Genomic DNA, 25,437 nt, shown 5'->3' on the forward strand with positions numbered 1-25,437 from the left:
TGGAGGAATCCAATCGGGACAAAAGAGACTTCTGGTGTCTATATACCAACGCCCGGAGCTTGGGAAACAAGCAAGGGGAGCTTGAAGTCTTAGTGCATCAAGGCAAATATGACTTCATAGGGATAACAGAAACTTGGTGGGATGACTCCCATGATTGGAATATAGCCATTCAAGGATATAAACTCTACAGAAAGAATAGAAGCAACAGAAAAGGAGGGGGAGTAGCGTTATACGTCAAAGACAAATACATCTCTATGGAAATCCAAGAGAGTGAACAAAGTGGTCTGATAGAGACCATTTGGGTAAAAATAAATGGAGAAACAAATAAAACCAACATGGTAGTAGGTGTCTACTACAGACCCCCTGGCCAAGAAGAGGTGGTAGACGAGGCCTTTCTCAAACAAATCTCTGAAATCTCAAGGAGGCAAGAAGTAGTAGTGATGGGGGACTTCAACTACCCGGATATCTGCTGGGAGACAAACTCTGCGAAGCACAAAGCCTCCCAACGAATTCCTGATGGGCCTTGCTGATGATTTCCTCTTTCAAAAAGTAGAAGAAGGAACAAGGGGATCAGCAATCCTGGACCTGATCTTAACTAACACGGACAAATTGGTCACGGGAATTAAAGTGGTCGGTACGTTGGGGGAAAGTGACCACGTAATGCTGGAATTCGGGATTCTGGGGAAAGCCAAAGAAGAATATAGTCAAACATGGACCTTGGATTTCAGGAAAGCCGATTTTAGCAAGCTCAGGGAAATGATGGGTAGGATCCCGTGGCTAGATAAACTAAAGAAAAAAGGAGCCCAAGAAGCGTGGGAGTTCATGAAGAATGTATTACAAAAAGCGCAATCGCAAACAATTCCAAAGAGGAAGAAAAATGGAAGACATCGGAAAAAGCCAATGTGGCTACACGGAAGACTGGTGGAGGAGGTAAAAGTAAAAAAGAGCATGTATAAAGAATGGAAGGAAGGACGCATCGCCAAGGAAGAGTACCGATGAGTGGCTCAGGCTTGCAGGAATAGCGTAAGGAAAGCTAAAACCCAGAATGAGCTAAGGGAAGCGAGGAACAACAAAAAGGGGTTTTTCAGATATGTTCGAAGCAAGAGAAAGACCAAGGAAACAGTGGGACTGCTGCTCAATGAGGATGGCAAAATGTTGACAGATAACGAGGAAAAAGCAGAACTGCTCAACATCTATTTTGCCTCCGTTTTCTCCCAAAAAGGGAACAGTGTGCAACCTTGCATCGGTAGCAATCTCAGTAAGGGGTCAGGACTGCAGTTTGAGATTGATAAGGAGATACTCAGGAAATGCCTAGTTAACCTAAATAAGTTCAAATCTCCAGGGCCTGATGAACTGCATCCCAGAGTATTGAAGGAACTTGCGGATGTACTCTCGGAACCTCTTGCCATCATCTTTGAGAAATCCTGGAGAACGGGAGAGGTGCCGGAGGATTGGAGACGGGCAAACGTCGTCCCGCTCTTTAAAAAGGGTAAAAAAGAAGATCTGGGGAATTACAGGCCGGTCAGTCTGACTTCAATACCGGGAAAGATATTAGAACGGATAATAAAAGAGTCCATTGGCAACTATCTAGATGACAATGCTGTGATTAGAAGGAGCCAGCATGGGTTTGTCAAGAAAAAATCCTGTCAAACTAATCTCATCTCTTGTTTTGATCAGGTCACTAGTTTAGTAGATGGTGGAAATGCTGTAGATGTCATCTATCTAGATTTCAGCAAGGCGTTTGACAAAGTCCCCCACGACCTTTTGATTAGCCAACTAGTCAAATGCGGACTACATGGAAATACTGTCAGGTGGATTCACAACTGGTTGGAAAACCGTACTCAAAGAGTGGTCGTCGGTGGCTCTGCTTCGGACTGGAAGGAGGTCTCGAATGGAGTGCTACAGGGTTCTGTCCTGGGGCCGATACTCTTCAACATTTTTATCAATGACTTAGATGATGGAGTGGAGGGAAACCTTATGAAGTTTGCGGATGAAACGAAACTGGGAGGGATAGCTAACACAATGGAAGACAGGAATAAAATCCAAAGGGACCTGGATAGACTAGAAAATTGGGCTGAAATTAATAAAATGACATTCAATAAAGACAAATGCAGGATTCTGCATTTAGGCCACAAAAACAAAATGCACAGGTACAGGATGGGAAATACCCGGCTTAGCAGTAGTGCGTGTGAGAAGGACCTTGGAATTGTAGTGGATCGCAAGTTGAACATGACCCAGCAGTGTGATGCTGCGGCAAAAAAGGCAAACGCGGTTTTGGGATGCATAAACAGAGCTATAGTTTCCAGGTCGAGGGAAGTAATAGTCCCACTATATTCTGCATTGGTCAGGCCTCATCTGGAATACTGCGTTCAGTTCTGGGCGCCTCATTTTAAGAAAGATATAGACAAGTTAGAGCGGGTTCAGAAGAGGGCGACAAGGATGATAGCTGGTATGGAGAACAAGTCTTATGAGGAAAGGTTGAAGGAACTTAGCATGTTCAGTCTGGTGAAGAGAAGGCTGAGGGGTGATATGATTGCACTCTTTAAGTACCTGAAGGGCTGTTACATAGAGGAGGGTACAGATTTGTTCTCTGCTGCCCCAGAGGGTAGGACTAGGTCTAATGGTTTTAAGTTGCAGGAGCGTAGATTCAGATTGGACATTAAAAGGAACTTCTTGACAGTAAGGGCGGTTCAGCAATGGAACCGACTGCCTAGGGAGGTGATGGGATCCCCTTCGCTGGATGTCTTCAAGCAGAGGCTGGACAGCTATCTGCGGGAGATGCTGTAGCTGTGGATTTCCTGCTGTGAGCAGAGGGTTGGACTCGATGGCCTACAAGGCCCCTTCCAACTCTTATGATTCTATGATTCTAATATATACAGTCTGATACTTGAACCCTATTCATGTGTTCTGATGAACATGTGGACTTAAACTGGGGAGGGGGCATGTGTGCAAGCCCTGACTCCAATCTCCTGTGGGTTCTGGATGACACAGGCTCCAGGTTATATGGAAGCTTCTAAGCAAGTTCAACTGAAGGTAGTTAGAATCTCTCTTCAGATCTTTGCAGTTAACATGCAAAGCTTGGGACTAGTCAGCAGGTGCAGGGAAGCAGGGCTTGCGTGCATTCCCCTTCTGCTGTTTTAAGAACATAAGAAGAGCCTGCTAGATCTGGCCAGTGGCCCATCTAGTCCAGCATCCTGTTCTCATAATGGCCAACCACATGCCTATGAGAAACCTGCAAGCAGAACCTGAGTGCAATAGCATACTCCTCTCCTGCAATTTCCAGTAACTGGTATTCAGAAGCATACTGCCTCTAACAGTGGAGATAAAATATCTATTAGGGTTAGTAGCCATTAATAGCTTTATCCCCCATGAATTTGTCTAATTCTTTCAAAGCCAACCAAGTTGGCTGCCACCTATAGTTTAACTATGCACTGTGTGAAGAAGTACGTTCTTTTGCCTGTCCTGAATCTTCCAAACATTCAGTTTCATTTGATATGCCACGTTCTAATGTTATAAGAGAGGGAGAAAAACTTTTCTCTACCCACTTTCTTCATACCATGCATGATTTTATACACTTCTCTCATGTTACCTCTTACTTCCCTTTCCTTTGCAGGCATTTACCTGAACATATGAATGAGACTTTGAGCATCAAGGATTCTGTGAAAACCAATACGTAACAGCATAAAACTATTAGTCAGTGATAAAGAATTACGTTTTGCTGAGTAAATTGTTTCCATAAAATGCATAGCTACGTGTCTGTAAAGCATATAGCTGGAGCTTACTTAGAATCCATCTGTAAAGTTGTGCTTCTCATTAAGTTGACGAAGTCATTTCAAATTGATCCTATTCTTGATTCCTTTTCTTTTGCAGGGTTGTTGGCATCCAAAGCTGTCAGCGCTGATGGTGCTGAAAAAAAGGAAGGCAACAAACAAGCAGCTCCAGTCTTGGAGCAGGTATGAAATTGTAGAGTTTGATTCTTTTGCAAGGGTCCTACTGGAATTTACCATGGGAAATATCAGGTCCATGATGTTAACGTTGCTCTGCCAGACAGAAAGTAATAGGGGACTAAAGAATTATGTTTACACTTCTATGTATACGGAGTTAATAAAAGCAAGTCTGCAATCCTAATGATGCATAACATGGAAGCAGGTTCTGAATTAGATCTGGGCTTGACTTCTGCGGTATGGACTTAGGATCAGACAGCTTGATGTCCCAAATTGTGGCTACCTTTATTTTCATAAGCAAACATCTGAGAATCGACAGCTCAGAGATGTCTGTCCCCAGGTACCATTTCAATACAGCTGGAATTATGCCCACAAGTGGCTTAGAAGACCCTTGACACAAATTCAGTTTGTGCTTTTTGACACAGGGTTTTTGACATCTATCAAAACTTCTTTTGTAAGAAGTTTCTATTGTAAGAATTGGTGTTGTAAACTTGTATGTGTTTTATGAAACTGTTCAATGAGCCATATCTTCTTTTGCTAGGATGTATATTTTTTAATAAACATGAGAAAAAAGAAGACATTAAAAATATGTTAGGAGTCTGGTTTGAGTCCACATCTAAAATGGAGATGGCCACATTTGCTCCAGCCTGCTCTGCTCAGTTGAATTTTCTCCTGTCTCATATTCTGTGCATGGCTGTGCCTACTAATAACAAGTCTAGATAACTAACCATAGTGGAAGGTGCTGCTACATTTGACACATAGGAATGACTTCTAGGAATGAGCCCGTGTCTGAAAATGTGCACACTGGGTAGAACAAACTATTCTTCCAACCTTGTATACATTTATTAATTTCTTTTTCCTAAAACATTCTGATGCTGCTGTTCAATTGTCTGCAGTTTGCATGCACAAACAGTAGCAGAATTACTACCCAGTAGTAAGTAGCCTGCTATGCCATATGTGGTTGCAGCCTAAGCTCCTAATTCATGATTAGGCATTCTGTCCGGAAGAGCTCCAGCTTCCAATTTGGAATAGAGCTCTTTCCAGCCTGCAGTTTTTGGCTGGGTACGTACCAGTCAACATAGCCAATGTAGGTCACATAGCTTGTTGGCTCATTCTGGAGAAAACGATGATCCTCTCACTGTACCTGCAATCCACCCTGCAAGTGAGGCACTGATCAGTGTTTCCACCTAGGATTTCCGCACGCACATACATACCTCTTTGCTTGGGCAGAACCTGTGAACTAAAAGCCATACTAGAGTCATTTGCCGACTCATTGCATAATAGAGGCTGTGACTTCCGGTTCTCTTTTGAAGTTTGTACACTAAGCAGAAAGTAAAAAGCAAGAATTGGTGTTGCTAACTTCTGCCATGTAGGCTGCAACCTCCTGCGGTTTTCCTCCAGTCGCTGGTGGCCTGCATTGTGGTTGGGTGGAATTAGCCATAGGGTGAAGTCAGAGGTGCATGTGTGTGGACCTTTGTTCACTGGAATCCTGTTTACCTCCCCATAAATTACCACATTCAGCACTTTTCAGGCATGAGTGTTTTTGTGTTGGTAAACTCTGCCCGAAAGCTAGCTAAAAAGAGACCTAAATCTAAACGCATTTTAATTTATTCAGATCAGAGCCTTAATATAACTTTTAATGTGGCTTTTTTGTTGTCTAGTGGGTAGTTCTTTAAAAAAAAAAAAAAAAAACTTTAAGAAGAGTGTTTTCTTCTCCCCCATTTTTTCAAATCAACCCATTTCCTGAAATGTTCTTTCATTCTGTGTTAAATAATTGGGCCAAAAGAAATAACCTATACATACATCTCCATTGTTATTATTTTCCTTTTCCCTTGTCAAACCTGTGTTGGTTCTGGTAGCACATTGTTTGTGGCATATGTGGCTTTTACTTACACCTGGTTCAGATTTAACCATTGAACCTGAGTTTAGGAACTGGGCTATGGGACTGCATGTGATTTCATCCTGCCCTCCGTCTAACTGGCTTTGGAGTTATGTGACTAACAGTCAGATGAAAATGAAACTGATACTTTCCTTAACTCACTTTTCGTGTCTGAGGGGGGAGTGCGTGAGCCCCTACAGTTTGTCCCTGATCCCTAAACTAGGGTTCAATTGTGAGTCTTGACTGGGTCTTAATAGCCATTTGTGAGTCACTGTGGTGTCAATGCATTGTCATAACATTTTGCTGAGGAATTGATAGTGTATTGCCATGCTGTGCAGTAGTTTAGGATAGTTCTGCATGTTCCAAAGAACACAAGGCTGCAACTAAAAATTGCAGGCTCATGTTGAGTCACTCTTTCCACCTCCATAGCGTCTAGCTTAGTAGTCTTCAACCTGCTCACACCTAGGACCCACCTTTACCCACAGTCTGGAAGATGGGACACAGTTCTAATTTATTTTAGAACTCATTCTTCCTTCTCTTCTGCTTTGTCTCCCTATCTCCCTGCCTTTTCCTACTTTTTCTCCTCCTTTTCTCCTTCCCCCCTCCTTAAAAAGCAAATAAACTTACACAAGGAAAAGGTACTTATGGTGGTGGCACTTACTTGATCTCTGTGGATCATGGCCCACCAGTTGAAGGCTAAGTCAGTGTAGCTGGTGTCCTGATGCTGTGGTGCTTTTTCCTGCACCTTCCCTGGAGCGTTGGGGAAGATACACATAGGAAATGGCATCAGGACATGTGGTAAGTTGAATATACATTATAGAAGGTGCAGGGGAATTCAGCATGGGAGTTAGTATTTTTCCAGTGGCAGTGTTGTGTTTTTTTTCTAACATGTACCTTTTAAAACTTTTTGCATATTAAGGATAAAGGCTACAGCCCACAAACTAGCCAGTCAGAAGTAGTTGTATGCCTCATAAAATCAGAGATGCTCAGTGGCACTCAAAACATGAAAACCCTGCCCCTTAAGTCAGCAGGACCTACTTGTTGCTTAACCACACCACACCAAAAGTTCCCCTTCCTTACAAAATACAGATTTGATTGTACAGATAAACCCACATAATCCAGACCCACAATATGTAAGAAACGAGGAGGCGGAGGAGAGCAGACAGACTATTTCTTACCAAATGTGCCTGCCAACGTGTAATAGAAAAGCAATTTTTAGCAGCATCTTGATGAATTTGCACTCTGGGAAATGGGTTGGGGTATTGCAGCTAGTTTCTTTCCACAATGTGCTGCTTCCAGACATGTGCCCAAAAAGTCAAATGAGTAATGGAGTGATTGACAACCTGGTGATTCTTCCACAAGCAGTGCAGCACTAACCTTAACTTACCAAAAAGAGCCACCATTGAAATGATCTCCGTTTTACAGACTTTGTTCTGTAAGCAACACAATATAGAACAAATCGTGTATTTTAAACTAATCTTGGCTCTTTTTGTTTCTGTTGGAAGTTGAAAATTACTTATCTACAGGTCGTTAACATTTCAAATTAACAACATAAATTGTCTCTTTGTGAACATTTTGGTGGTGTGGACTTGCTTTTAAAAATGTTTAGCTACTAGCAATGTTCTCACAGGAAACCAAGGATGAGCTTTGCTTTTTTAACCATTTCTTTTGGGGGGGGGTAGGGAAAATTGTGAATTTACACACTTTTTTAAAGCTAGTTACTAGCCCAGTTGAAACAAATAATGACTGAATAATGAAACCTCAGAGGTCCAGTGCAGATGCAACTCTGACTCCTTAGCAAACCATGGCATGCAGAGTGGGTGTCAGACATATACATGTTTCAGAGAAGTTCTTCCCACCCTTCACCCCTGTTCCTGGTATTAGCCATGGTTTAAAATTACATGTAAATAAATGCAAACAGTGGTTCCTTGGTCACAAAGTGGTTTTCAAACTATGGTTGTGAGACTCTGGTATGTGGTAGTTATGGTTTACATCAGTGCATATAGGGCTCTAAACTATGGTCCATGCAGGGAAAGGAATAGGGGTGGGGGAGCATGCTTTCATGAGGCTGGTTCCCAACTTGCATTTGTGGGGAGTCATTAGTCCATCCCAGGCCAGAATGGCTTTATAATGATTAAGATGTCGGCAGCTGTAACATTTATGGCTAAACTGTGTCTCAGTTTTCTAAAAGTACAACACAGAAGAGAAATCCAGGCTAGCAGTCTTATTAGTCTGCTGATTTCCCCCTTCTGGTTTACAACTGTTTTAACCCTAAACCCTCAGGTTATATGATGCAGGTACAGTCGTCTGTTTAACTGTTTTAGGGTTGGGCCCATGTTGTATTTTCTTTTGAGCAACAACTGCTTAGATGAATAACATTCGTTAAGGTTTTTTTCTAATGTTTAATTTCGTCCTTGTTAAGAGGTTAAGCACCTTATTAGAACAAGTTTTAAAACCTTGTTTTAAATAATTTTGTAACTTTGAAAGTAATGGTTGCTGTAGTGATGTCTTTCACACATGTGAAGATAAACAATAAAATCATTTATTTACAAGTTATGGCTCTAATTAATTTCTGGTAAATAAGTTTCTTAATCAGCATAGATATACTCTACAATCCTTCAGATGTATGTTGAACATGAATAAATTGTGCCCAGTGTACATGAATATGTGGTTCATTGATAGCTGAATGTAACATTTCACACCGCCAGGGCTTTATTATGGTACTTCCAGTGTGCCTTTTTAGAATCTAGAGCAAGAGTGGAGAACTTAAGGACTTTGTATCAATTGCAGATCCACCCTATTTTGTCTTTCAGTCCTAATGCCAAATGCAAGATTCATCTTACTGTGCTTGTGGCAGTTATCTGCACATAGGTGGCTAGTTCACATATTTATCTGGCCAGTTCTCTTATTCCTGTGGGGGTGGGGAGAGGTGGAGTGCATGATATGGGAAGACTAGCTAAAATGACTCAGTTTAGAAGTAGTCCGCTCCTGATCTGTTACTTGAATGTGGAACGTCTGGAAGAGAAAGCTAGCAGTCAATACCAAAATACATTTCTTGCATACAAAGGTTTGAAAATTGGAGAACATTCTTGGATATTATGAGTTTGGTGACTCCTTTTGTAATCAGCTGTTAGTTTATTTACCAAAAGTGGTGACACGTTTCTGAATTTCTTCAAAGGTTTGATGAAGGCTTTTACTTGCACAATGATCATGCAATACTAGATGGAAAAACATTTTTAACTTAATGTGAGATAGTTTTCTAACTACAAACTTAAAATGCCAGTGTTTGTAAAATTCAGAAATACTATGCAATCACATTTTAGAAAATGCAGTATGCTTTGATTCTCCCCCCCCCCCAGTTTGATTAGTCTACAATCCTTTTATTATATTTTTTTTGTTGGTGGTGTGTGTATGTGTGGCGGGGAGGGGAGGTTTGCATCTTACAATGTCCTTAACAGTTTTAGCACTTGTGATATCCTAATGCAAAGAGACATGTGGTGACATCCACATTACTTCACTAAAAAAGTAATCATTGTTTAAAAAAATTAAAGGGACCCTGCCAGACTCTTCATGTCTTGTTTTAAAATTGAACCAAATTTGTGGAGAGACAAGGACACTTGTACCACATACTTAATTGTAAGATTTTGCGCCTGGCAACCATGAAAGCAGAATACATGCTTCAAGGGATCATTTTACTGACTCCATTAGTTGTGCTTTGAAGAATTAGTGAAGTTGTCATGAAAACTGTCTGTAAAAATACAACAAAATTTTGATTTCAAACAGATTAGTATGATTGAAGAGTTCAGTTTATGAGAACTGAAGAGATGTTTGAGGCTCACATCCTGATCCAGAGATCCATGTTACAGTAGAATGCAGATGTAGATGTTTTGCGCATGGAGTAGTCCCCCCTTTCTGTAGAGAGAGAGTCCATCTGTGCATGCATTGGAATGCATATGGGGATCAATCTTTCTCTGTTGGAATGAGTGGGGAATCAAATGAACACGGGCGTACCCTAGCCCCTGCACCCTGGAGCAGATCGCTGGATTGGGATGATGGTCTTTGGCTGAGTCCCTTTTTAAGTATCGTCTTGCTTAGGTCTGTTTTTTTTTTTAATGTTCTGAAAATGTGCTATTGTTAAAGTTGCTTTAAAAATCAAAATAGAATACAAGAGCTGCAATGAAGAAACTGCAATAAAAGTATCAATTTCTTATTATTTATTCAGGAGATATCACCTAAGCCTCAAAGTCAGAAAAAAAATGAAGCTGATATTAGCAGTTCTGCCAGCATTCAGAAATCTGCACTGTTGCCCTCAACTTTGTCTTCAGGAAAGGCTCGCAGCAAGAAATGCAAACAAGAATCTGGAGATTCTGCAGGGTGTATAAAGCCCCTTAAATCACCAATTTCCCCAGAGTTAATACAAGTGGAGGATTTGACCCTGGTCTCCCAGCTTCCTTCTTCTGTGATAAATAAAACTAGTGAGCACAGACATTTTAAAACATACCATAATTATATTACAGTCATAGTGGGAAATAATCATCATTGGGGGGTGTTTTTGTTTCATTTGAATGTGGCTTGTTTATAACCAACTGAGTTTTTTTGGGGGGGAGAAATTGAAATGCAAGCAAGGTGTGACATGGGAGAGTACATGTAATTAAATCCACCAAAGTTACTGGCCCACAAAATTACTTAGTAGCCAATACTGGCAATTGCTTGCACTTTGGACATCTGAAAGGAGGAAGAAAACCAAAACCAAACCAACTCTTTTTCCTGTTTCCAAAAGTTTTCCTATATGGTTGCCTGGATTTTTATTTTTATTTTACTCAGGTGACTCACTATAAGACTGAAATATTAAGCACACACAGTATGGCACATGGAATTGCAATGTAGAATGGCCCTTGCTTGATGGTGGAAATTTATAGCAAGAGCACAACTCCTCATGTTATGTGGAATAGCAAAGGCTTCAGCTGATCTGCTCGGAGGGCCTGATTCTTCGAAAAGAAGATGAGCCATTCTCATGTTTTTGTGTTCCCTCGCCCTCACCATTGAGAAATTCTGCTGGCATGATTTAACTGCTGGACTTAACCACCTCTTACTCTCTGTGTGACATTTCCTCCATTTCTGGTGCAATAGGAAACAAAAATTAGTTTTGTTCCAAAGGAGGCTGGCTTAAACAAGGGCTTGGGGATTGTACGAAACAGCAAGAAAACTGTGATCAGTGAAATGTCTGCAATTTTAGAAAATGTTTAAATCCCTTGGGGAGGGAAATGGAGGCGGACAGTGTTAGTCTCCCCCCCCCCGTTTCAGACTGCATCACTTAACATTTCTGTGCCAGAGGGCTTAATCCTTTGTCAACAGTGAAGCAGAGAATGTGGGCTTCACTCAGGCGCTAGATCTTTTGCTTCACTCCTGAAAATGAAGAATGAAAAACAAAAACTTTCCTAGGGCTTCTTCCATCTCCAGTTAACACTCATTGGAAAATAATTTTAGGGTATGATCCAACCATAGCTAAGTACATACAAGTCTCATTGATTTGAAGGGTACTTACATGTATCTAGCTTCTGGTTGGGTTGTGCTGTTAGTCTTTTAATTAGTGAGAAAGGGGAAGCAGCTGATCCAGATGTAATTGTTTTTTCTGTACACACCAAAACACTTCATGAGTCAGTAACACTAAATTTTCCCTCATTAAATATTACCATTCACACTTGTTGCGACAGCAAATGATGTCGGTAAGTAACTTTCACTGAGGATGATTTGTGCCTTTTTAAATGGAAAGTTAGCCCTGTAAAAATAATTCCTTTAACAATCTGCAGCTGTTGTCCTAGATTTGAAAAAGATAGTTCCCAGCTTTTGTACATAATTGAGCAGTTTGCAGAAATCTTTCTCCTCTTCCTCATTTTTTGGTTTTGAATCCAAGAGGATGTTTTTTTCTCAATGACAAGGTTTCTTAAAGCTCTGTTAATTTTAATAAATGTATATCCTGCTTTTTAAGCAATCTCCACAAAATGGAACCTACTGTATCTAAAGTTGTTTTACAGATATTACATATAAAAGAAGAAAACCTAATTTCATAAATTAATCTAATTAATAAAACAGCAACAGCAACCAAGACCCCACAACACAAAATCCTCAATATATATTGTACGCTAAAAGCCATTGAAAAAGCGAGAGGTTTTCAAATTAGTTTTTGTGGTGTGAGCTTTTGAAGTGATCCCATGAATGCAAGTGTGTGGGAACAAACTGTGCTGGGTTCAGTTCATCCCAAGCATTGAAGTCCTATTGCTTTTCAGTAGAAATTAACTATGTACTCAAATTTCTTCCATTGATATCGATGAAATTAGCAAGTGTTTACTTTGGATGGATTTGAACCCACAGTAAACATAACCATAACTTCTCCCCAAAATCAAATCCTGGGGCTGTACCTGTTTGGGACTTCCCTATGCATAGCTCTGTGGATAAATGAACTGTACCATTACTTCCTCACATATACATGTTTATGAGATCACTTCAATATGTATAGTAAGCACAGTTTGTTACATTAGTAGGGGCCGTGGGGGGGTGGAGAGAAGGGAAGGGTGGAGAGCACAATTATAAAACTCCACAGCTAACAGCTCAATCATGGGATTCAAAGAATCATTGATATAATGTTAATGTTAGGATGACTTACACTGGTGGGGCTGCTGAGCTGCAGTCAAATGTTGCTGCATTATGGCTTCTAGCATTCTTGACCATTGGCCAGGCTCCTGTGGTTGATGGGAGTTCTAGTCTACAACATTAGAAGAGCATCATGTTGGCTACCCCTGGTTTAACTAGCAATTATCTAGTAATTTACTAAACCTACCAAATTTATTTCTCAAGTCCTTTGCAACACTTACAAGCTGAAAGATTGTCTTACCGCTTGTATACTCAGTCGATCACCGTGCTCTGCAGGTGAGGGCCTCCTGCAGATACCATCTTATCAGGAGGTCCGTTCCACACAACAAACATATGAGGCAGACCTTTAGTGTTGTACCAACACTTTAAAATTCCCTCCCCTTAAATACCAGACAGGCGCCATCTCTGTTCTCTTTTTGGTGCCTACTGAAGACCTTCATCTTTCAACAAGCTTTTTAAATAGAGACTTGTCCCCGTCTGTGTTGGAATTACTTTTAGATGTTTTTAAAGCTTTTTTTTTTTAACATTTTTAAAGATGTTTGTTTTAATGTTTTTAAAGATGTGTTGTTTTAATATGTTTTAAAGTATTTTGTTTTTAAGATGTTTTAGAGTGGTTTTCAGTGTTTTTGTTTGCCGCCCTGGGCTCCTTCTAGAAGGAAGGGTGGGATATAAATAATAAATAAATGATAGGCTGGAACACAGGCATGCACATATGCATGCATTCTCTCTCACGCTCCCCTCCATCAGTTTAAATAGAACTTTCAGGGTGTTTTATAAAAGATTAAAATTATAAATTCCAAAAGTGGTTCTATCCTATTGTTTCCTTCACTGTCAGTCTAGTACATTTAGAGCTAAGTAAAATAGCAGCAATAGGCACATTCCTCATGCTTTCCCAAGAACTAACCAAAAATCCAGCAGTTTATATTAGTTGCTAGAAAGGTTCCAGAGACTATGCATGGTGGATCTCAGAGAGGGCGTTCAGCAGACGTAGCATCATTACAAAGAAAAACAATAGAACAATTTTGCATCAGGAAGTATATCATTCTTTGCTCAGTTCAGACATGTTAAGATATGGTGTACTCTGCATTTATTTGAAGCATCCTAGTGGGGATAGGGGACCTGTAGCGCTCCAGATGATGTTGGGCTCCAACTCCCATAATCCCTGGCCTTTAGACATGCTGCCATGCTGCTTGGGCTGATGGGAGTTGGAAGTCCAACAACATCTATCATCCCTGGTGTATAGTTTTGTCACAATTGAGACACAGAGAGAGAGTAAGAAATCAAATCAAGGAGGAAGGTTACGTGAATTAATGTTGGCTGTGACCTTTTCTGAAAGATTTGTTCCATCACAAGGGACCAACTTTCAAACATTTTTATTGAAAACCTATTTCCACTAGTTGAATACTTCCAGAACCCAAAATCATTCCTCTAGTCTTCTGATAGTCCCAATTTTTCTGTTTAAAGAATGACTCCGTGATAGATGGGGAACCACTTGACAAGTACCTTATGACTGCCTTAAAAAAATATTAGAGTAAGACAATGACCTGTGTCTGCTTCATGAACATTGCAGGGTCTCTTTTTAGGTCCATCACAGCCAGTGAGTGCCCTTAGATCCTTCAAAAATAGCCAGCGGAGAAGATCACAGCGTTTAGCGACTGGTTCGTTGCCTCTTGATTCTGTAGAAAAAGTTCCTTCTCCCTCTCCAGTCACTGATAGAAAAGTATTCTCCATCACTGCCCCAAATCAGCTGCCAGCATTACTGGAGGGTAATGTATTTCAATCTAACTAAAGAACCAGAGGGAAACTGAGCATTAAAGATAAGACCTTCGCGCAAGACATATCTCGCCTAACAAGAACTTCTGACTAATAGACAAGACCTGTGCCACTTTAGGTGTGTAACTCAACAACTCCAAGGAATGCAATGCTTGTCTGGTGTTTAATATTACGTTCTTTCTTTTATATAGTTCCCTGTGTTGCTCATGTCTCTCTTGAGAAGCGCGGACTGTGCCTCCCTCTTGACTTAAGCCGTAACTTGGATGTTTCAGCGTTGTTAACAGCGGAGGCTGCTTTCCGCAGTGAATACCCCATTAAAGCGAAGGAAGATAATCAGATGGTGTTATGTCATTCTCCTAAAGCAGTAACCGATGGCAGAATAGTCCCAGTGGCATCAGGTAAAATGTTTGTCAGCAGCTTCCAAGAGTTTATTGGGTCACACAGAAGACTGTAGGCCACTTCGTATATTAAATTTCTGGATTTACATGATGTTAACATGTATACCTAGAAAATGCAGTGTGCAAAGGTGACAAGCATATGTTAGCAAATGTGTATCATTCAGGTAATTAGAGATTGGTTGAATCACTTGTTTCAGGCTACACTTTGTGGTAAAGCCACTTTTGATGCCACATGCACAAAAGCTCTCCCCCCTCCCTTTATCTAAGTACTCTTGGATAAAACGGATTATCTTGACCCATTCTAACCAGGGTTCAGGCCTAGTGATGGGACTGAATCAGCCTTGGTCATTCTGATGGGTGACCTTTATCAAAAGGAGGACAGGGGGAGTGTGATCCTGTTATTCATATTTGATCTCTCAGCAGCTTTTGATACTGTTGACCATGGTATCCTTCTGAGCCGACTTGGTATGATGAGTATCAGCAGCGCTGTTTTACAGTGGTTCCAATTCTATCTCCAGGGTTGTTTTCAGAGAATAGCTGTGGGTGATTGTCTTTCGTCCCCTTGGCAGTTGTGCTGTGGGTACTTCAGGGTATCCTCTTGTCTCCCATGCTGTTTAACATCTATATGAAGCCCTTGGGAGCAGTCATCAGGAAATTTGGGGCAAGGTGTCAGCAGTACTCTGATGACACCCAGCTCTATTTTCCATAGGAAGTGGGCCATCACTGTGGGAAATAGTTCCACCTATCGTGCGAAGGCAAGAATGTTTTTGAAGTCAAGACTAGGGGCGTCATGCCCCTCCCACTCTCCAGTTCATTCTTGCCTTCGTACGAACAAGATTGGAATTTCACATAGCATTTAGCTAAGTCTCGTATTTGTCTTTAAATCTTTTCTCTTTTTCTGTGTGTGTTTAGCCTCTGAGGGTTCCCTCAGGGACCGCGGCTGCGGCTTCCTCACCCTTCCCTCAGAGCTATTCAGTCCATTTTATTGACTTGATTGGGGGCTCCCTCTGAGACCGCGGCTGCGGCTCTCTTCGTTTTGGCAGTTTCTAGCCCCCCCCCCGCTCAGTTGTCTCTTTAGCCAGGGGGCTTCCTCAAGGACCGCGGCTGCGGTTCTCCCCTTTTGATCGCTTCTGATCGCTTCTGATCGCTGTTAACCTCCCCCCCCCGATCGGTTGCCGTGGCTGCGGCTTATCCGGTCTCAGCGGGAGCTCGCAGCTGCGCCTCCCGCCGTTAACCCTCTGCCTCAGATCGCCCTCGCAACGTGGCTTAAATCCCACTGAGGGCTTTTCAGACCGCGACGGCGGCTCTCTCTGCGGTGGTGGCCGTTTTTCCCCTACCTGTTTTCTCCAGGGATTTTTTGGAGCCGCTACTGCGGTTTTTGGCGAGATCGTGCTGGGCAGCCCTTCCCCCAGTTCGCCTCCGACGGCCGCCATTGCTTCTTCCCTCTCTGTCATTTTTTTTCCCGCTCCTTTTTCCCGGGCGCCATTTTTTTCTTTCAGAATTCGAATTTCCCGCCCTTTTTGTTCCCCTTATTATCGGATACCTCCCCTGCAGACTATCTATCCGTACGTTTGTGTATATGTGCTGCTGACTAATTTACACACGACTGATTTACACACATTACTGTGGCTGTAATCATAGTGGCTGAATTGTATTATCAAGGCTGGAGCTCCAATCCTAGTGGGCTGGATTGTATTATTAAGGCTGGAGCTTTAATCCTAGTGGCTGGATTACATTATCAAGGCTGGAGTTTTAATCCTAGTGGCTGGATTACATTATCAAGGCTGGAGCTTTAATCCTAGTGGCTGGATTACATTATCAAGGCTGGAGCTTTAATATCAGTGGCTGATTTGTATTAAATCTGATTTACATTACATATCCTGCCCCCTATGGGGCCGTGAACAAGCCAAAAAAAAAAAAAAACCAGCCTACAGCACTAATCTGAGTGTGCCTGCTCTAAACAGCCTATATTATATTAACGCTGATACCTCTGTGCATTCTGCCCCCTCTGTGGCAGTGCATTTGCCATCTGCCAGTGTATCCTACCCCCTCCGTGGTAGTACGCTGTGCCAGTTCGGGTCTTTACATCCTGCCCCCTCCGTGGCAGTGTACTGCACCCAGGTTCATATAAGATGGCAGAACAGCCAGGCATGTCACCATCAACACACATGGTGCCAGATCAGCCAAACATGCCACAATCAGCCAAGCCACAACATACTAACACGTCTAAGACCAGACATGCCAAAGCACTGGCTAAGACAAAACATCTTTCCAGCCATAGTAAACCAAAGCGCCCTCGTTATGTCTCTGTGCCAACAACCACCACAGCACAGACACACATAAGTGATATTTTCCATTCTCCTGCTACTGCCTCTGACGAGGAAGAGTTTGTTGGCTTTCCCCCTCACGGTTCGCCTAACGAACCTACCTCTGGCTTACCGCCTCAGACATCTGTTCCAATAGCCCACCAGGCACATACATCTCACACATCTGGTCTGCAGCTGTCTCCTGATTTCCTCTCTCAACTCCAAGCCATGCTGGCTTATTTCACACGAATGCAGTCACTACCACAGGTTCCTGCCATACCCCCACTCAACATGGACCAACGTGCGTTCCATGCTGCTCATCCTTCCTGCTCACCAGATCCTTTCGATGTAGCCAGAGGCAGATGTACGGACGAAGCCTCGTATGCGGAGGAGTTAACTTTCACTGACCATGTTGAAGGAGACGACTGGAGCGACTATTCAGATCATGAGGAGGATACATCGTATCGCTTGTTCAATACCTCAGATTACCAACCGCTCGCACGTAGGGTACTTCATACCCTTGGTCTCCAGACTGCGCCTTCAACTTCGTCCACTCCAACTCTCAAAGGGGCCAAGGTCCTCAAATCCCCTGCACCTACTGAACACTACATCCCGGTGCCGGACCCAATTGCCAAATTAGCTTCCGAAGAATGGGCCCACCCACTCAAAGCTCGACGCTTCAAGAACATGGCTGACAGACTTTACGCCCTAGCCCCAGACTTCGCCACCAAGTTAGATGTCCCTGGCATAGACGAACCGATCGCTCGCCTCGTTTCACGATCTATCTTGCCCAGGGAAGGGGAATCCCACCTAAAAGATACTACTGAACGTCGAATAGACTTCGCCCTCCGCAAGAACCACGAGGCCACTGCCCTATCCATGCGTGCCTCCGCTTCAGCCTCCATTTTCTCCAGAGCATCTATGATGTGGCTGGATGACCTTCTAGAGGATGATAACCCTGATCCTGTCGCCTTCAAAAGAGCACTATTGAAACTACGTAAGACAGCAGCCTTTGTGGCCGACGCCACTTTGGATGCCACCCAATTAGGGGCACGAGCCATGACGACTCAAATAGTCGCTCGTCACACCCTCTGGCTTCGTCACTGGCAAGCTGATTCAGCGGCCAGATTGAACCTGTCCAAGGCTCCTTACTCCGGATCTCTACTCTTCGGTGAGGAAGCTCTAAAGGCAGTTCTGGTTGATCCAAAAGACGCCCACAAACCGGTTCTAGCCACAGTCAAGAACATCGACCACAGGCCCTTCAGGCGATTTCCCTCCTTTCGTTCTAACCAGCCCTTTCGAGGAACGCGACCAGGAGGACGAGGCCGCGATTTCAGACCCTATGATTCCAACGCATTCAGGGGCTCCTGGAACCGACGCCCCCAGGGCAGAGGTCAGTACCAAGGGCGCAGGGGCAACTCATCGTCCTCATATAGGGGAGGTCCTTGCCTACACAAGTAGTATTAACGCCATCCCCATAGGTGGCAGATTACTTAATTTTGGAGATCGATGGCTGTGCCTTACTACGGTCCCCTGGATCAGGGACCTCTTCACTTATGGCTATACCATAGAGTTCTGGGCAACCCCATCAGACAGATTCCACCCGTCTCCTTGCCCAAGGGCACCAGCCAGGCACAACATCATGCAGACAGCTATACATCACCTCTTGCACATAGCGGCAATAGAGCCAGTTCCCACAACTGAGAGATCGGAAGGGGTGTACTCCCTCCTATTTGCTGTGCCAAAACGAGATTTATCTTGGAGGGCGGTATTGGATCTCAAGTTTGTCAACCGTTTTGTAACATACCGCAGGTTCAAAATGGAATCTCTCCATTCCATTACCGAGAGTCTGCATGAAGGAGACTTCCTGGCTTCTATCGACCTTAAGGAAGCGTATCTCCATGTACCCATTTGCATAGCCCACAGAAAGTTTCTTCGGTTTACCTTTGGCCACCAACATTTTCAATACAGAGCGATGCCATTTGGCCTCTCCTCTGCTCCAAGAGTATTTTCCAAGGTGCTACTCATCCTAGTGGCTTACCTTCGGACCCAAGGGGTTCATATCTACCCATATTTGGATGATCTGCTCATACGGGCCAAATCTGAAGAGCTGGCTCATCATCATTTAATGATCACCCTCAATGTTTTGCAGACCTACGGCTGGCTTGTCAACTTCGACAAAAGCCATCTCCAACCAACCCAACGCCTACTACATCTTGGGGCAATGTTGGACACCCTGCAGGCAATGGTCTTCCTGTCTCCAGATCGCATCACTGCCATCACAAGCATCGCAAGGTCCCTGATGCAACAAACATCCGCAGACGTCATGCTTCTCGCCAGAGCGCTCGGGATGTTTATCTCCACAATCCACATTGTGCCCTGGGCTCGAGCCCACACTCGGCCCCTTCAGTGGACTCTGTTGCCTTTTCAAAAGGACATTGCCAGCTCCAACCATCGCAAAGTTCGTTTGAGCCCCGCTCTGCGCCTCTCCTTCCGCTGGTGGACCAAGGTTCAACACCTCTCCAAGGGCACGTCGTTCAGAGAACCCCGCAGAACCGTCGTGACCACAGACGCCAGCCTCATAGGTTGGGGAGCCCACTGCAACTCCCAGTACGTTCAAGGGGTTTGGCCCAACGCAGAGCGATCTCGAAGCATCAACTGGCTGGAACTAAAGGCTGTCCACTTGGCTCTATGTCATTTTCAATCTCTGTTCCCTTTGCAGCATGTGCTCATTCGAACAGACAACACGTGTGTAAAATCACATTTAAACAGACAGGGGGGCACCAGGTCTCGTCCTCTGCAGGACTTAGCCTCCCTCATCTTTGTCTGGGCAGAACAACATCTACAATCCCTGAAAGCAGAGCACCTCAGAGGGATTTTGAATGTGACAGCAGACTGGCTCAGCAGACAACAGGTCTTCCCGGGAGAATGGAAACTTCATCCAGCCATTTTCCATCGTCTCCAGTGTCGATTCGGCACCCTCTCAGTCGACCTGTTTGCTTCCAGTCACAATTGCCAGCTTCCAAGGTACTTTGCCCGATACCTGGACTCAACAGCAGAAGCAGTGGATGCTCTGACAACACCGTGGCCAGACGGTCTATTGTACGCCTTTCCTCCCATACCATTGTTAGCCAAAACCTTGAGGAAGGCGCGAACCGAAAGGGCATAGCTGGTTCTGATAGCACCATTTTGGCCACGCCGACCGTGGTTCTCAGATCTTCTGGCAATGTCAATGATGGATCCTTGGACACTTCCAGTAACGCCAGACCTCCTATCCCAGGGTCCAGTACTGCACCAGGACCCTACTTGGCTCAATCTAACAGCGTGGCGTTTGAACGGAGACACTTGAGGTCAGCTGGACTGTCTGACGCTGTGATTGATATTATTTTGGCCTCGAGAAGACCATCTACCACTCGAATTTATCAACATACCTGGGTGGCTTTCTCCAAGTGGTGTCAGTCCCACCACCACGATCCATCCCAGGCCAATGTGCACCAGGTACTCCAATTTCTCCATAGTGGCTTTATGATGGGACTTCGACCCAACACTCTACGTAGACATGCGTCTACTCTGTCATCCATTCTCTCAGTGTCCTCTCCTGGAGATCATATTTCCTCACATCCGTTCATTAAACTTTTTTGAGGAGAGTCGCCCTACACTCTCCGGCTGTTGTCCATCGGTTCCCCTCATGGAGTTTGCCGAAAGTCCTGCAGGCTTTGCAACGCCCTCCGTTTGAACCCATCAGGACTGTGCCCCTACGCATACTGTCCTTCAAGGTCCTGTTTCTGATTGCAATCACATCTGCCAGACGCGTTTCGGAGTTGGGCGCATTGTCTTCTGCTAGACACCTCTGCGTCTTCCATAAGGACTCTGTTGTGCTGAAGACTGACCCTTCCTTTCGTCCCAAGGTCGATTCAGTTTTTCATTGCAACCAGGACATTGTTTTACCTTCCTTTTGCCCGAATCCTACCCATCCGCTCGAGAAGGCTTGGCATTCATTGGATGTTCGGAGGGCTCTCAAGACATACCTGTCTAGGACCCAAGAGATTCGAAGAACGGAGTCTCTGTTTGTATCCTTTCATCCAAGGTCTATGGGGCATAAAGTATCTAATTCTACCTTATCTCGTTGGTTAAGGGCATGCATTACTTTAGCATATGAGTCCCTGAAGCTGTCAGTTCCAGCTAGTATAACGGCTCATTCTACCAGGTCAGCTGCCACCTCGGCTGCTTTTGCCACTAATGCGCCTGTTGCCGATATTTGTAGGGCTGCAGTCTGGTCTACCCCACACTCGTTTATAAGGCATTATAAAATTGATCGTTATGCCTCTGCTGATGCTTCTTTTGGCACACGAGTGTTGCAACAGGTTCTTAATGAGGATTAACATGTGGGTGGTCCCTCCCTATATGGGTTGCTTTGGTACATCCCACAGTGATGGCCCACTTCCTATGGAAAATGTACCATTGGTCTCACCTGAAAGGTGATTTTCGTAGGAAGGGGCCATCACGACCCTCCCAGTTGGAGGATGACTAGTGATTTTATCAATGGGTTACATGTTATTGTTTCCATATTATATTTAAATGTAAGAGTGAAGTCAAGACTTTTAGTTCTGTTATGTTATGTAGTTAGGTTAGAGTCATGTTGTTATGCATGTGACTATTATGTTATTTTCCTGGCGGGCCTGTTGGCCTTGTTCTTGTATTTTTAGATATCTCTTTTAGACTCGCTACGAATGACCTGGAGAGTGGGAGGGGCATGACGCCCCTAGTCTTGACTTCAAAAACATTCTTGCCTTCGCACGATAGGTGGAACTATTTCCCACAGTGATGGCCCCTTCCTATGACAATCACCTTTCAGGTGAGACCAATGGTACATTTCTCTGTAACATCTGAATTGGGAGAGGCCATGCAGGCCCTGGACCAGAGCCTGGACTTCGTGGTGGGCTAGATGAGGGCCAATAAACTGAGTGAATCCTAGCAAGATGGAGGCGCTGTGGGTTGGTGTTTCCTGAGTTTAGATAAACTGGTCAATTGCCTGCTTTGGATGGGGTCGTACTCCCTCTGAAAGAGCAGGTCCGTAGTCTGGGCGTGCTCCTGGATTCATCTTTGTAGCTAGAGGCCCAGGTGATCTCAGTGGCTAGCAGTACCTTTTACCATCTTTGGCTGGTAAGACAATTGCAACCATTTCCATACCAGGATAGTCTGACCACTGTTGTCAGTGCACTAGTAACATTCAGGCTGGATTACTGTAATACGTTATGTGTGGGCTGCCCTTGAGGTTGGTCTGTAAGTTGCAGCTGGTGCAAAATGCAGTGGCGAGACTGCTCACTGGGGCAGGGTATCTCCAACAAGTTATCCCGCTGCTGAAAGAATTGTACTCGCTTCTCATTAACTACCGGGCCAAGTTCAAGGTTCTGGTTTTGATGTACAAAGCCCTATACAGCTTGGGACAAGGATACCTGAAAGATTGTCTTACCCCTTATATACCCAGTCGATCACTGTGCTCTGCAGGTGAGGGCCTCCTGCAGATACCATCTTATCAGGAGGTCCATTCTGCACAACATAGGAAGCCAATCTTTAGTGTTGTGGCACCTACCCTTTGGAATTCCCTCCCCTTTAATATTAGATAGGGGCTATTTCTGTTGTCTTTTTGGCATCTACTGAAGACCTTCCTCTTTCAACAAGCCTTTTAAATAGAGACCTTATCCCAATCTGTTTCTCTGCTGGAACTGCATTTTAAGACATTTTAAAAGTTGCTTTTTAATGATGTTTTTAAGATGTTTTGTTTTAATATGTTTTAAAGTCTTTTACTGTTTCTGTTTGCGTCCCTGGGTTACTACTGGGAAGACGGGCAGGATATAAATTAAATAAACAAAATAAGTAGTTGTGGCTGTGTTTGGGCTACTCCTTGTTACTAAGGATTGCATGCAGGTAAGTCATTGCACTCGTGGAACTTCTCCTTTCCCTACCCCCACCCTCATGGGGATGGTGCAGGGGGTGGATAGAGGCCTCATCTGCACTATACATTTAAAGCAGTATCAAACCACTTTAAACAGTCATGGCTTCCCCCAAATAATCCTGGGAACTGTAATTTGTTAAGGATGCTAAGAGTTGTTGGGAGACCCTATTCCCCTCACAGAGCTACAATTTCCAGAATGGTTTAACAATTAATTGCTCTTCCCAGGGAACTCTGGGAGTTGTAGCTCTGGTAGGGAAATAGGGGGTACAGTTCCTAGGATTCTTGGGGATAAGCCATGACTGTTTAAAGTGCTATAATACTGCTTTAAATGTATAGTGCAGGTGGGGCCAGAGAGAAAGTTCTGTTTCTCAGTTCAGAAGTCGTTCCACTAACGACTTCCCAGGAGGATCCCTACGCCTGTGCAGCCTCTGAGACGAGTTCCGTCTTGGATGAAACTTATCCAGTTTAAATTCAGTCAGAAGGCTCTTTTCTGACTGGGAATAGTTTCTTCCGGTTAAAGAAGAAACGTGAGATTTCCCACATAGCTTTGTTTTGATTGTTGGAGTCTGGAATTCGTCAGAATTGTCTGTCTTCCAGCAGCTCAGACAGAGCGAGGATTTTTATGCTAGCTCAGCTGGATAAGTGACCCGTTTTTTTTAATACGGATTAACAGGCAAACATCCTCCTGTCTACATCATTTTCTTATCTATACAGCTAAAGAGATTTGTCAAAGTAACGGCAATTGAGATAACCTAGGTGAGGTAAGACTTTCCTTTTTTTATTCACGGAACTAAGGGGGAAGAAAATATAAATAGCTTATCTTTTTTTTTATTGCAAAAAGCTGACATGGAAAATAGCATTTTAAAGATTACAACGGACGAGAGATTTCTGATTGGAAGAGATAAGAAATCTTTTTGATTTATGGCTGGGACTATTTTTCCTGATCTACTTTTTTTTTGACGAATCTGCTCATTCTCTCTGCTACTAGCTATTTCGACGCTGTGAACTAAAGCCCTTACACTTCCGGGCAGATAAGAGATAAGGGCTGTCTAGCGTGTAACGTTAGTTTGTTGGAAAGATTAACTCCTTTGTAACTGGTTAAAGAAATAAGCTGCTCTTTGTTTGGGACATTGAAAATTGAAGGAGTTTTGTTCCTTTGGCTTTAAGAATGACAATTAAGAAGATCATGGATGTACAAGAAGGGACTTTATCTCTAGACATGTTTCAGAAAATAATGAATGGGATTAACTCAATAAAACAAGAACTGAGAAATAATAGACAAGCGTGGAGAATTGAATTTCACGAAATGAGACAGGAGCTGAAAGAAACTCAGGATTCTATGAGAAAGGAGAATAAAGATAGATCTGGAAAACAAAAAAAGGATGAAAGAGAAATTAAAGGCAAGGTTCAAACTATGGAGATTGGCTTAATTATGGACATGAAAAAAGATTTGGATTTCCTGGCTGTGATGGATCCTGGAGACAAATATTACAGTTTGGAATTCAGCGCTGTCCCTGAAGGAATTGAAGAGATTGGAGATAAAGATATTATCGGTTCAAAAAAATTCTTGGACTGGAAGGATTTGATGGAACTTGAAATGGAGAAAGTTAACAGAATTAATCCCTGTTTTGTGTCAATGGAAAAACCTTCAAGAGATGTACTAGTGTATCATGTGGAAAAGAGGAACAGAGATGCGGCTTTGCAACAATACTTCAGTGATACGTTTGGATTTGATGGCAAGAAAATATCTGTGATGGAGGAAATTCCTATCAGACTTTTATTATATGACTATGACAGCAAGATTTTTGGGTGCGTAAAGATGGAAGATGGAAGATGGACCCAATATGGATAATGACAGAAGAGCGATTTAAAATTACTGGACTTAGTAGATTTGATGAGTTGGATTAATTGGCATGTTTATTTAGAAAAAAAATTTGATTGACATATATCTCAAGGATTGGAAACTTCTCTTTGACTTTTTGTGGAAGATTAAAATGATATGATGTTAATGAGATTTGAAACCAACTAAGATAACCGTTGGAGGAAGGTGATTTTATAATCTATTAAGAGATAGGTTTGTTATATATTATAGATTTATAGCTGAACTATGACAAATCGGAAGTCAATATTCTTTCTTTTTTATATATATATATATATTTTTCTTTTTGTATTGTACTAGTTATTGATTTGTGTTGTTTTCTTTTTGTATTGTTTTGGTTTTGAAAATTGGAATAAAAATTAATTGAAAAAAAAAAAAAGAAGTCGTTCCACTAACACAATGATTTAGTTGGATTCAACCCACTATAGTTAACATACTCATGGGTTACACATTCATTCAGCTATATTTGAAAGTAGCAGTTTTGGAAATTGGTTAAATCTCTGATGTTGCCCTGTTTGGTTGGTGTTAATCCAGCCACACCTAGTTTTCTGACCTAGAAGCATGATAGTTGCCAACATCAAAAACATAATGGGACTGCAAATAAGAAAAAAGCAATACATGAAAGCTAAAGTTGTGGGACAGCAAATGCAG

General features: G+C 43.0%; 1 protein-coding gene across 6 annotated transcripts in view; it reads left to right on the plus strand.

The window, feature by feature from the left end:
• The window catches only part of PHF20L1 (PHD finger protein 20 like 1), a 96,444-nt gene that overhangs the window by 44,759 nt on the left and 26,248 nt on the right, over positions 1–25,437 (plus strand). For 4 of the 6 annotated variants that reach the window (XM_061606923.1, XM_061606911.1, XM_061606932.1 and 1 more), the window contains 3 exons: positions 3,871–3,953; positions 10,046–10,298; positions 14,439–14,645. In XM_061606923.1, coding sequence (XP_061462907.1) covers positions 3,871–3,953; positions 10,046–10,298; positions 14,439–14,645 — 543 coding nt within the window. Of the gene's footprint in view, positions 1–3,870; positions 3,954–10,045; positions 10,299–14,057; positions 14,241–14,438; positions 14,646–17,288; positions 18,452–25,437 lie in introns of those variants that run through there. The other 2 variants (XM_061606937.1, XM_061606936.1) reach the window with 2 other exon arrangements.

This window comes from Rhineura floridana, chromosome 1 (genome assembly GCF_030035675.1).
Source record: "Rhineura floridana isolate rRhiFlo1 chromosome 1, rRhiFlo1.hap2, whole genome shotgun sequence".
NCBI classification, from domain to species: Eukaryota; Metazoa; Chordata; class Lepidosauria; order Squamata; family Rhineuridae; genus Rhineura; species Rhineura floridana.